Below are 12,041 nucleotides of genomic sequence, written 5' to 3' on the forward strand. Positions count from 1 at the left end.
TCAGGGACAGTGGCCCAAGATGACCCATTAGAGGGTCTTGTCCCCTCAGGTTACATGGGTACGGCTTCTGGTTGAACTGACTTCACCAGAACCATGGTGGGCAGGGATGGGGGAAGGATTTGAAAAAACCCAGCCCCCTGGCCCACCCTCCCCTTGATGGTTGGCTTGAGCAGCTGGGAAGAAGATGGCGCCATTTGCTGAGATGGGGAAGGCAAGGGGAGGAGTCGGTCTGCTTTAGGGTTTGAGGTGCCCAGCGGAGGCCCAGGGTCTCTATCAAGGAGGCTGTTGGACAGTCCTGTGTGGAATTCTGGGAGGGGTCAGGGCTGGGGATGTAATTTGGGAGTTATCTGTGAATACACGGTATTTAAAGCTGTGTGATCAGGGGAAATCCCCAAGGAGCATGTGTGTGGTGGGAGGAGCTGAGTGAGATCAGGACAAAGAAGCGATTGCTGGCTCTGGCCACATGAGGTGACAGGTGACCCTGATGAGGGCAGTTTCTGGGGAGTGGCGGCTCTAGAAGCCCCTGTGCATGGGTAGAGGAGAGGCATGAGGCACAGAGGTGGAGGCTGTGAGCGTAAACGACTTTCTGCTGTGGAGGGAAGCAGAGACCTGGAGTAGCTGGACGGGGCTGCGAGGGAGGGGGTTTCACAGATGGAGGTCCTCGAGTGCACGTCTGTGACGAGGACAGTGATCCCAGAGAGGGAGAGCATGCTGATGCTGGAAAGAGGGGTACTAGTTGCAGGAGGTGAGAGGGAGGTGATCCTGAGCACAGGCTGCTGGGGGAGGAAGGGGAGAGCACAGGTGTGGAGTTCATAGGGTGATGGGAGGATGGTGTCCATTTTCTCCTTGAAAACAGGAGAGGCTGAGGGTGGGGGCAGTGCTGCAAGTTGAACTGGAATGCAGACGTAGCAAGAAGGGCAGCAGAATCCCCAGCCAGCATCGTGCTCACATGAGAGTTGTGGCCGCTGATTTCAAGTGAGACCAGTGGGCACCCTTGCGTTTTCTCCATCAGCGTGCTGACATGGAGTCGGTGACTGGTTGTGTTGAACCAGGGCAGAGGCTTCTCTGGGAGAGTAGGATAGAGGGAAAGTGGGGGAGAGAATCATGGGTGTTTGTAAGAGATTTATTATGCGTCTAGACCAAGAAGTCCAAGGTGGTGAGAAGGGAAGTAAGGACTTGGTGAGGGGACTGACGGTGACGAGGCAGTGCGGTCGCACATTGGAAGTCTTGAGGACGTTTAGGAATAGCTGGAGCCAGCGCCATAGCTAGGTGAGCAGGAGGGTAGAGGAGAGGAAGAAGAGGCCCACATTCGAGCCTTCTGAGGTTGTGGCAGGTGATGTGGTTGTGGAGGGAGCGTGGCTGGCAGTGGCTGAGGATAGGAGCAGGTTGCTGGGTTGAGGGTGAATCTGGTGGAAGCTGTTTCCTTTTTTTTTTTTAAGGTATGCTTTTTGATGAGAAAGATTGGCCCTGAGCTAACATCTGTTGCCAATCTTCCTTTCTTCTTTTTTTCTCCCCCAAACCCAGTACAGAGTTGTATATCCTAGTTGTTAGTCATTCTAGTTCACCGATGTGGGACACTGCCACAGCACAGCTTGATGAGCGGTGTGCAGGACTGCACCCAGGATCCGAACTGGCGAACCCTGCGCCGCCGAAGCGGAGTGCGTGAACTTAACCACTCAGCCACGGGGTCGGCCCAGCCGTTTCTGATTCTCATGCCCCTCCCAGTTGTGTGCATCACCCCAGCCTCCCCTTGCTGGGTTTTCTTTCGTTTCCTACAGTGGAACAGTTTGAGACTGAATGTGCTGGATGCCTTGAACCTGAGACAGCTGGCAGTAACGCCCTCCTAATGGAATTTCCAGAACAGGTCGGGACTGACAATGCACTCTCCTTGGGAGGTGGCAGGATGGTTAGGTCGGAGGTGGCCTGCTCTGCTTCTTTCTCCTCCGGGGAGGCCCCAGTGAGGCTGGCCTTAGAAGGAGAAGGAAGGGGAGACCTGGCCTACCCCTCAGCTGGCTCTGCTGGAGCTGCCATCTTGAAATGGGCCCTCCTTCTGGGCATTCAACAGAAGTTGGTAGATCTGAGGGCATAGCAAGGGGGCTCAGGATCTCGCTTTCCCAGAGGGCCTGCAGCTGTCTTCTCGGAGCTAAGCCCCTTCCCTTGCCTGGACCCCATGCTGGGCCCTTGCTCATTGTCTCTGCACCTGACTCAGCACAGAGGGAGCCCTGCCCTTGTCCAGGCCTACACTTGTCCAGGCACCATCCAAGGACACATGTTCTCGTACTCAAGGATCTCTTTTTGTGGCCTCCCTGGGGATCTGTTTATTGGCTCATTGAACCCTCACCTCCCAGTTTACATGCAAGTACATGCAATTTTAGAAAAAACACATTTACACATGTACACATGCAAATACCAAAATAATATGGCTTCAATTATCTGCTTCAGTATTTGGGACCTTGCCCTGATGATAGACAGCTGCCAGTGGCCAACTGAACTTGTTCAATTATGACCCAAGGCAGGACACAAGGCGATTTCTAAGCCAGCACCCACCTTCCGCATCACCACGTGACCCTGTCTCCTTCAGGTGCCCTGGAATTACCCTCTGGATCTGGGGGCTTCCCATGAGGGGAAGCAGGACTGGAAAACCTCAATTAGTGTGGCCTGGAGGCCTCGGGATGAAGATGTAGCAGAAGGTGTCACCTTTGCAACCAAAACAATGTCACAACCATATTAGAAAAGTCAACAGATGCTCCCCATCAGCCACGCAGCTCCCAGGAAGGGCCCCTCCGAAGCAGCCGTAGAGTGGACTCTGCTGAGGGCCGCCAGGCCCGCCCGTGGGAGAGTTTCCGTTCGGGAAGCTGCCTGAGGGCGTGTATAGGCTGTGGCTCAGTGGGACGCGATCAGCTATTTCTGTTGTTCTTATTGCGTGAAGATCCTTTCTAGTATGTATTTCCTGCTTATTTATTTTTCCAGGGAATAAGGTAAGGGTGAACACAGACATGGCTGCCATTTCTTTTCCAGCCTACCAGAACTTATTTCCCCCCCTTTTCTTGATTTCTTACACAGAAATTTGACTTGATTATAGTGCTTTAAAATTAGCCACCACTTGTCAGAAACATAAACATCTCATCAATTGAGAGATGGGAGTAATTTGGTGAGGAGGCAGAGCCAAAAGTTCCTGTTGCCAGTCTGTCTGCCCGCTCGGGGCCTGGTTTCCTGGCCAGGGCAGAGCTGGAGGGGATCATCGGCCAAATCTCTCATGGTGCAGAGGGGAAACCAAGGGCCTGCCTCCTGGTCTGGTGGCCGAGCCTGCCTTCCCATCTCCTCTCCAGGGGGAGGGTCTTCGAGGCCAAGGGGGCGCCCAGACCTGCATAAGAGCTGCTGATCAAGGCTGGATGTGTGCACAAATGGACGAGGAAAATCACTGGGGAAGCTCTGCCCTTGTTCCCTGGGGGGGCTGGTGGAAACCATGGTCACACAGAGGTTTGAGCTTACTTCCCAAGTTGCATATTACAGGGCTGAGGTCTTTGCCCTAAAGAGTTAACTGGGCTGGGGAAAGAGGGCTTCTTGAACTCTCCCCTGGGGAGAGGCGTGTGGGCAGGGGACCTTGACCAGACCCAGGAGTCCTGGGGCTTCCAGTTCTGGTAGAGAGGAGCTGGGGTGTGATGAGGATGCTGTGCAGAGCCTCTCATGCCAGATGGAGGTCACCTGGGGAGTCTGCTCTTTTTGGGACTTTGTGCTGAAGTTTCTCCTCTGTTCTCCTGTGCATGGTGGGAGGTGGACTGGCTTCCGTGGGGGCGTTTTGCCCAGGGTGAAAAGTGAACATCCTGCTTACTCTGCAAGGTCAGACCAGACCAGAGGCCCAGGGATTTGCAGATAGAATTATGAAAGGAAGGTTTCCTTGCCCCAAGTGGCCCCCAAGGGCAGAAGCAGGGCCCAGGGATGACCTGTGGTAGTATAGCCTAGTGGTTAAGAGCCACACAGAGCTGGGCTCTTGTTTTAGTGCTGTCACTTACTTGCTGGGTGACTTTTGGCAAGTTACTTAACCATTCTGAGCCTCTGTTTCCTCCTCCATGAAATGGGTCTAATATTTGTGCCTCTCTCATAGGGTCATTGTAAAGATGAAATAAGATGTGTAAATACAAGTGATAGATACTGCTACTAACGTCAGTGATAATAAGACTGTTTATAAGGGGTGGAATGTCGGGAAATGTGTTTCTGCTCAGCAAAACATTGCGAATGTCCCTACACATGATAGGTTCCATCTTGAGGGAGGGAGCTCTCTGTCACTAGAGGCATCCCAGTAAAAGTGAGAGGTCCCCTAACTAGGGATGTTGTCCAGGTACCGAAGCCTCAGACTGAGGCAGGCATGGTGATCTTGAAAGGTCTGTGTGGTCCATGATTGTGGGCAGGGAGGGGTGGGCTGGAAGGCAGTGCCTTGCAGCCAGCCCCTCCCTAGGCCGTGTGGCTCATTCCAGAACCTGCATCCCTCACACGAGGCACTGAGATCTGGTGGCCACATCGAGTCGTTGGACAGTGAGGGAGCGAATGCTGGCTTTTGAAGAATCCTCCTTGTGCAGTTGCTTAGCCAAGTCTCAGTGGGGGAGGGCTGTGGCGAGGTGGCCCAGGTTTGGGGGTGGCTGAGTGGAGTCTTCTGCCCCCTGGTCTGGAGAATTCTCCTCTGCTGCATTGCTTCCAGAGATGTGGTGGGCAGGGACAGCCCAGCTACAGTCCTCGGCGAGTCTGGCTGTGGACGACTTTGGTCTGGATGAAGCACAGGCCTTCTGACTTGTGCTGTTAGGGGCCCCTGCCTTGCTTGGTCCAGGGGGGCTGGAACAGGGCAGGAACAGCCCCCTGGGTATCAGACGGGTACAGAAAGAGGAAAGGGCTGGAGTGGTAGCCGAGCTGTAGTAGCTTTGGGGGGAATGCCCTGGGCTTCCTGTCTGACAGCCGTTGTGTGCCCTGGAAGACAAGCTTCCTTTTGGGGGCCTCTGCAGGGCTGCAGTGGCAGAGGCCCTTCGATTTGGCCGTTACCTGTTGTCCAGGTTTGGGCTCAGCCTCTGCCCATGAGCCTGAATGCCTCCCCAGGCCTGCCCTGCCCTCATGCTCCCACACTCTTGCCCGGGCCCCTGCCTGGTGCACCCTTTCCAGCCCAGGCGGGTTTCTCTTGCCACCCTAAGAATTTCTCCCTTCCAATGCAGTCATTGCCCTTCTGCGGGCCGTGGAGGTCTCACAGGAACTGGCAGTCCCAGAGTGACCGTGTGACTCTGGCTGGACCCACCACAGTCCTCCCTTGGGCTGTTGCAGGTGGGACTATGAAAGGACCATCTCCTTGTCTCTGGTGGCAGGGCAGAGATGTGCCTGCCAGAATAGACTGCATAGCACTGCTGGGAGAATGCAGCTGACAGGGCGCCCAGAGGAGGGGTGGGAGGGAGCTGAGGGCATTAGGTCCCTCACTCCCAGCGCCTGCCCCTGCCATGGTTTGTCATGGGGCCAATATACTCTCCTTTGGGCCAAGAAGGTTCAAGCTGAATTTCTGCCCCTTGCAGCCAGGAGCCTGGTGGATACCTTGCCCTCAGGCGTACCCGCCCTAGCACCCAGCACGACACCCGGCCTCCCCCTGCTTCTCTGCGGGCCCCTCCTTCCTGGTGAAGAGCCACTCACAACCCAAGGCTGGGCCTCGTTCATCTGCTTCTCCCTGCCCTGGACACATAGTAGGTACAAATAAGAGGGAGAGTGCTTTGAATGAAAGGATATTTGCTCCAAACAAGCTGCGACGTTGACGTTTTAATAAGCAGACCAGAACTTTTGCAGACAATTGAGTGTCACCTGATAAAATGGTCACCTTGGGAAGCCCCAAACTTAACGCAGTAATGCTGCTATTTTTCCCTATAGCATTTTTGGCCTTCTGATTGAGGCGGTTTATGAGGCGCAGAAGGCAGCCACCTTGGCTTTGATCCAAAATGGTGTTTGCCGTTTGATCCACACATCTAGCTGGAAGGGACGAGAAAGAGATTGGCAGCTGCTGGGAGGTTCGGTGGTGTGTGCTCCGTCGGACTTGCAAGGGAGTTCCCAAAGAGGCCATCTCCAAACAGGCTGAGGTGGGAAAATTGGTGGCAGTTAACTGCGTAAAGTAGTGGCTGCTTTAAAAACAGGCAGCTCCTGTTCAAACGGAGAAGGGGCAATGGGTTTATAAAAATGGTTCCTTCGTTCGCTGCCTTGTGTTCCCAGCTGCATTTCCAGTGTCTGGAGCAGTGCTGGGAGGTTGTAGGCATTCAGTAGACAGTTGCTGAATGAGTGAGGGAATTCGACAAACACATATTTATTTAGCAGTGCCTGCTCTGTCCCAAGCACCATGGTAGGTGGGCTGTTCTGATTTTATAGAGCCGATGTGTGCCGGGGGCCGGGGCCCTGCGCGGCTACTTGTATATTCACACGCATCTGGTTGTGTGTTTCCTTGGCCCCTGTGATTATTGCCTTCACCGGGGGCTCATAACACATTTGCTGGGCTTGGCCAAGGTTGTAATTTTCTGTTTTTATTTCCAAAGTCAAAACACCCGATTTTTTTTAAGGGAATATTTTGATGCAGGCAAAAAATTAGATTGAAAACAGAGTGTGCACTCGTGTGCACTGTGCTGGCTCGTTGATGGTCAGCGAACATTAGCTGCTCTCTCTGGCATGAGTGCTCACATGCTTCAAATCTGAAATAATAGTGCTTTGTCCTGGAGCGGGGAACCAGCACCCTCCTTGGGCATCCTTTACCTTTACAGATAGGATTTGCTCTCCTGTCTGCAGGTAGGCAAAGGCAAATCCACGTGCCAGCACTTCAGGGTGGGATGCGGTGTCCTGGGATGTGCGCGTATATTCTTTGTGGCAGTGGCTTTCCTCCCCTCCCCCCTTTTAAGCACAGGAACCGTTTGTTTCAATGAAACGTTTTGTGGAACCCCATGAGTGCACAGCACAGTCAAGTGGATCTGATTTGCTGGAAATGGGCATGGGCCCCCTTGCTCAGCTTCCTGCCACCCTAAACTTCCCTGCTGGGATCCCAGGGCTGCCCGAGGCCCCCCGGAAAGAGCCTGCACCCATGTGGTCACACACATTTGCATTCACAACTGCTCACCTGTTCTGTGCCGTGTATTCATGCCTCTTCTCTCTCCCCTGGTTCAGGCAGGCCTCATCCGCACCGACAGCACTGACTTCTTCATAGAACCCCTGGAGTGGGGGCAGCAGGAGAAGGAGGCCAGCGGGAGGACACACGTGGTGTACCGCCGGGAAGTTGTCCCTCGGGAGTGGGCAGAGCCTGGCGGGGACCTTCACAATGAAGGTAGGCACTGGGCAGGTCCCCGAGCTCTGCCTCTGTCCACACCTCTGAGGGGGTCTTTGGGTAACTTCTGACCTTAACCTCTCAACTCCTGGCCTCTGCCTTCTTATCTGTAAAATGGGACCAGGCCGTGTAGATCTTCTGCACTAGCAGAGAAACCCCAGTGGGTTTAGGGGCTACTATAGCTAGCTGGAGTTGGGGGCCACAGAAGCTACTCAAGTCCCCTGAACTGTAGTCCTTGGGACTCCAGAGATATCTCCAGGGCTCAGGGTTGCTCTGCAAGGCTATTTCTCTGCCAAGGCAGAAGGTGGAATGGCTGTAGTTAGCTCTTCCCCCTAAAAATCAACTCAACCCTGGGAGCCACAGGAAAGAAGTTCTTGGGGCACTTGTAGGGGACTGCCTGGTGTCAGGGCATCAGAGTCAGCTTGGTGTCCAACAGACGATTTTTTTTTAGAATTTTTTTTAATTTTAAAGATCGGCCCTGAGCTAACGTCTGTTGCCAATCTTCTTCTTCTTCTTCTCCTTCTCCTCCTCCCCGTCCCCTCCCCCTCCCCGTCCCCTCCTCCTCTCTCTCTCCCCCGCCCCAGAGCCCCCCAGTACATAGTTGTATATTGTACTTGTAGGCCTTTCTGGTTGTGCTGTGTGGGACACCGCTTCAGCATGGCCTGATGAGCCATGCTAGGTCCGCATCTAGGATCTGAACTGGTGAAACCCTGGGCTGCCAAAACAGGCCGCGTGAACTTAATCACTCGGCCACGGGGCTGGCCCCCCAACCGATGATTTTTAAATCCTGCCTCCAACACTGTCTACCGTGTGACCTTAAGCAAGTTACTTACATCTCTGAGCCTCATCTACTCTGCAAAGTGGAGGTGGTCATTGTCTGCCTCTCAGGTTGAGTGCATTAGTGATAGTGTAGGTAAGAATCCCAGCACGGAGCTGGGCACGTAGTAGGTGCTTGCTGAGTGGCTGCTCTTACTACAGTATTGTTACTAGGGTAACTGCTGGTTAGGGTGAGAGCCCCTGAGAGCGGGGCGTCCCTGCCCCCCGGTGACCAGCACAGCCGCCTGCGCAGCAGCAATGCTCAGGACCCATGGTTGAGCCCATGAAGCAGCGGCTGCGATGTGTGCTGGTCCTGGGCCTGTGGCCAACTTCATAGTCCAACTTAACTTTGTCATGGAGCCCCTTTGGCCGCAAGGACACGAGAAGGCCTGGGTGGAATCTGGCTGTGAGCAGACCGCGCCCTCCCGTCAGGGCCCCTGTGGGGCTGGGCATCGCGTGAAGGAATGCCTGGAAGCCAGTTGTCCCCACACACAATGCCTCTTTTGAAGCCCCAGCTGCTCCCCCAGAGTCGCTGTAAGAGAAGCCGCAGCCCCAGGAGCCAGCTGAGTGGTGGAGGGCTCTGCAGGCCTGGGGTGGGGTGGGGCTAGGCTGGGTTTTAGGGGCAGGGTGGGGACCAGTGGGAACCAGCGCCCACCTTAGGGATGATTGACCTCAGATGCGCAGCTGGCAGAGTCAGAGTTCAGCCCGGGAGGCTATGTGACTCCCTCTCATCGCACTGCCTACTGGAGTGCCTGTGGGCCTGTGGGCGATGCCATGCCGGGGCTCATCTGTGTCCTTCCTTAGAATAAACCTGTGACACTCACTCCTTCTGTTATTTTAAGACTAGCAGCAGGGCTGGGCCCAGTGTGTGGAGAAGGCTTTGTGGGTGCACCCATCTCCACTGAACATTCTTGAGAGGACGAAGGGTTTTCCCGCATGTCTGGGGGTGAGAAGAGCCTCAGAGGCCGGGCCAGCTCGTCAGAGCTACTTGGCCACCAGGAAGCCGGCTTCTGAGAAGGCTCCCTCAGCCTGGGCACCTTCCCCTCTCTGTCCTTCCCCATCCTGCTGGGGGTCAGCGCAGTTCAGGTGTCCCCTCTCCTGGATCCCTCAGCCCCCTGGATTTCTCCTGGGACTGTTTCCTTCTCCCACACAGGCTGGGGGTCCTGGAGGACAGATGCCAAGTCTTAATGATCCTTGTGTCCCTTGCGTGAGCTCTGCTGCCCTGTGGAGTGCGTCTGGCTTTCCTGAGGAAGGAGAGGCAGCGTCAGAGGAGCCATCAGGCTAGTTTTCCAGCTGAGCCCGGGCCGCGAGGGGCCTCCTGCCACCTGGGCCCCACCGTGCAGGTGGCTGACAGGCACCCATGACATTGGGGGTGGGACTCTTCCCGTTGGCACTCAGGATGTGGTCCTGGCTGCTGCCTCCTGAAGAGAGCATGTGTATACCCACACACACTCGCACACACTCGCCCACTCATACAACACAACCCCCCACACTCACACAAACACCTCACACAGTCACAGCTCACACACTCACACTCACACTCAGTCACACATATTAATACCCACTCACCTCGCACACACACTCACTCACACACACTCACCCACTCACATGCAATACACACACCCCACACTCACACCCCTAGACAGTCATACGTCTCACATGTTCACACACACTAATACCCACTCACACCCCCCGTAGCCACACAACTCACACACACTTGCACTCATTCACACACAATAGCACAATACCCACTTGCACACCAACGGTCACACCCCTCACACGTTAATACTCACCCCCCGCACAGTCACACACCTCACACACAGCCACACTCATTTACACACTCATACCTGCTTCTACCCCCTGCCACACTTGTACCCACTCACACACCCACACACAGTCACCTCACACATGCTTGCCCACTCACCTACACCCCCTACCCACTGACATCTCCTCACACTCATGCAAACACACACTCATACTTACACACATCCTTGATGGGCCCCCAAAAAGAGTTAAGCAGGTCTGTCCTCAAGGGCTCTGTGAGAAATCTAGACTGTTTAGCATCTGGAGGTAGAAATTCCCTCGGCTAGACCTCCAGGTGTGAGCTGGCCCTTGCCCCAGCCCCTCAGAGACTCCCCTGTGGACCCTGCCTTGGCCTTGGAGGCTGTGCCCTGGACGCTCCCATGCTCCCAACACTGCCCTTTCCTTCCTCAGCCTGTGGTCCTGCTCTCTGTCACCCCCTTTCCACCCCAAGTCCCCCCTGAGGAGGGAACTGGAGGCCAGCAGGCCGTGTGCACCTGTGGGCGGAGTTCCAGCTCCTTGGCCAAGGGCCGGGGCTGCCAGACACTAGGGCAGCTCATCCCTTGAGGGACAGCCAGCCGGCTGGGCCTTAGGGCTGCTGCTGCTGCTGCTTTTTTAAAAAAATTGAGATAAAATCCACCATTTTAACCATTTTAAGGCATACAATTCAGTGTTTTAGGGTTTGTTTTTTTTTAACCGTATTCACAATGTTGTGCATCTATCACCACTACTGAATTCCATAACATTTCCATCACTCCCATAAAACCCTATACCCGTCAGTCAGCAGTCACTACCGTTTCCCCTCCCCACAGCCCTGGCAACCACTGGGCTGCCTTCTATCTCTGTGGACTGCCTGTTCTGGACATCTCGTATGGATGGAATCGCACAACATGTGGCCTATTGTGACTGGCTTCTTTCACTCAGCATCTCAGGTTCATCCATGCTGTGGCACGTCCCAGGACTTCACTCCTTTGCACAGCAGGCGAATGTCCCTTCGTGTGGGGATACCACATGTTGTTTATCTGTTCATCTCTTGATGAATATTTGGGTTGCTTCCCTTTTTGGCTATTATGAATAGTGCTGCTATGAACATTCATGTACAAGTTTTTGTGTGAACATATGTTTTCAGTTCTTTCGAGTATATAGCTAGGAGTGGAATTGCTGGGTCCTATGGTAACACTATGTTTAATTTGGGGGGAATTGCCAGACTGTTTTTCAAAGCAGCTGCCCTGGTTTACATTCTCTTGGGGCTTCCTGGGTGGGCTCACTGAAAGCCTGCCAGCAGCCTGCTGCCCCCAACTCCCACTTTGAGGGTTACCTATGTGTGGCCTGAAGGATGAGAGACACATAGAAGAGGGTGTGGTTGGGACACCTCCGGGGTCTGTGGCTGACCTCGGCAGGCCCTCCCCAATCTCCTCACTGTTTTTGCTGACAGAGAACTCTGGGTGGGCCCTAATAGGGTGTGATAATGGGAGAGTGAGAGACTTGGGTTCACATTCTGGGCTTTTGCCTTTAACTTGCTGTGTGACCTGGGATGAGTCAGGTAACCTCTCTGAGCCTCTCTTTGATAGGCGTTGCAGGTGGAGCTGTGAGGGGTCAAGTCCCACATTTCACTCGCGGTGTGTAACCCTTCGGGCACTGCTCCCACGTTGGGAGTGACTGTCATTTCTTCTCCACGCTCCCTGGAGGGAGCCCTTGCCTCCTGGAGTTCTCCCTCCTCCCTCCCAGGAATTTGTCTCTGGGCAGCTGCACTCCCCGCTGGGCTCACTGCCAGAGCTCTGTGCAGTGTGACCTGCAGAGAGAGAGGCAGTGGCCCCAGGGGTGAGCAGTGGTGACACCGGCCTGAGCCCTGCTCGCCTGGCCGTGCACTTGGAGGGCCGGCCGCCCTTCTCTGGTGTCTCCAATAGGCCAGTGGCCACACAGTTTTCCAACCCTTAACTCTAGTGCTTTCCTTGTTTGTACTAGAGGGCCGCTAACGGAAGGGAAATCAAAGGGAACAGAAGCACAGCGTCCCGTGCTTGCCCGTTGCCCTGTCCTCAGATTTCGCTCCTGCAGTACCCCTGTTGGCAGAGGCTTGGAGGCAGAACTTGGGTCTCTGCAAGGT

At 54.7% G+C, this 12,041-nt stretch overlaps 1 protein-coding gene across 10 annotated transcripts in view; it reads left to right on the forward strand.

Annotated features, from left to right (window-relative positions):
* The window catches only part of ADAMTS14 (ADAM metallopeptidase with thrombospondin type 1 motif 14), an 83,589-nt gene that overhangs the window by 20,075 nt on the left and 51,473 nt on the right, over nt 1-12,041 (forward strand). For all 10 annotated transcript variants that reach the window (XR_011495535.1, XM_070489609.1, XM_070489629.1 and 7 more), the window contains exon 3: nt 7,165-7,321. Coding sequence is in view for 9 of the 10 variants with exons in the window: in XM_070489609.1 (XP_070345710.1) it covers nt 7,165-7,321 (157 nt within the window). In the remaining variant the exon portion in view is untranslated. The remainder of the gene's footprint in view (nt 1-7,164; nt 7,322-12,041) is intronic.

Source organism: Equus asinus, chromosome 2 (assembly GCF_041296235.1).
Source record: "Equus asinus isolate D_3611 breed Donkey chromosome 2, EquAss-T2T_v2, whole genome shotgun sequence".
Taxonomy (NCBI): Eukaryota; Metazoa; Chordata; class Mammalia; order Perissodactyla; family Equidae; genus Equus; species Equus asinus.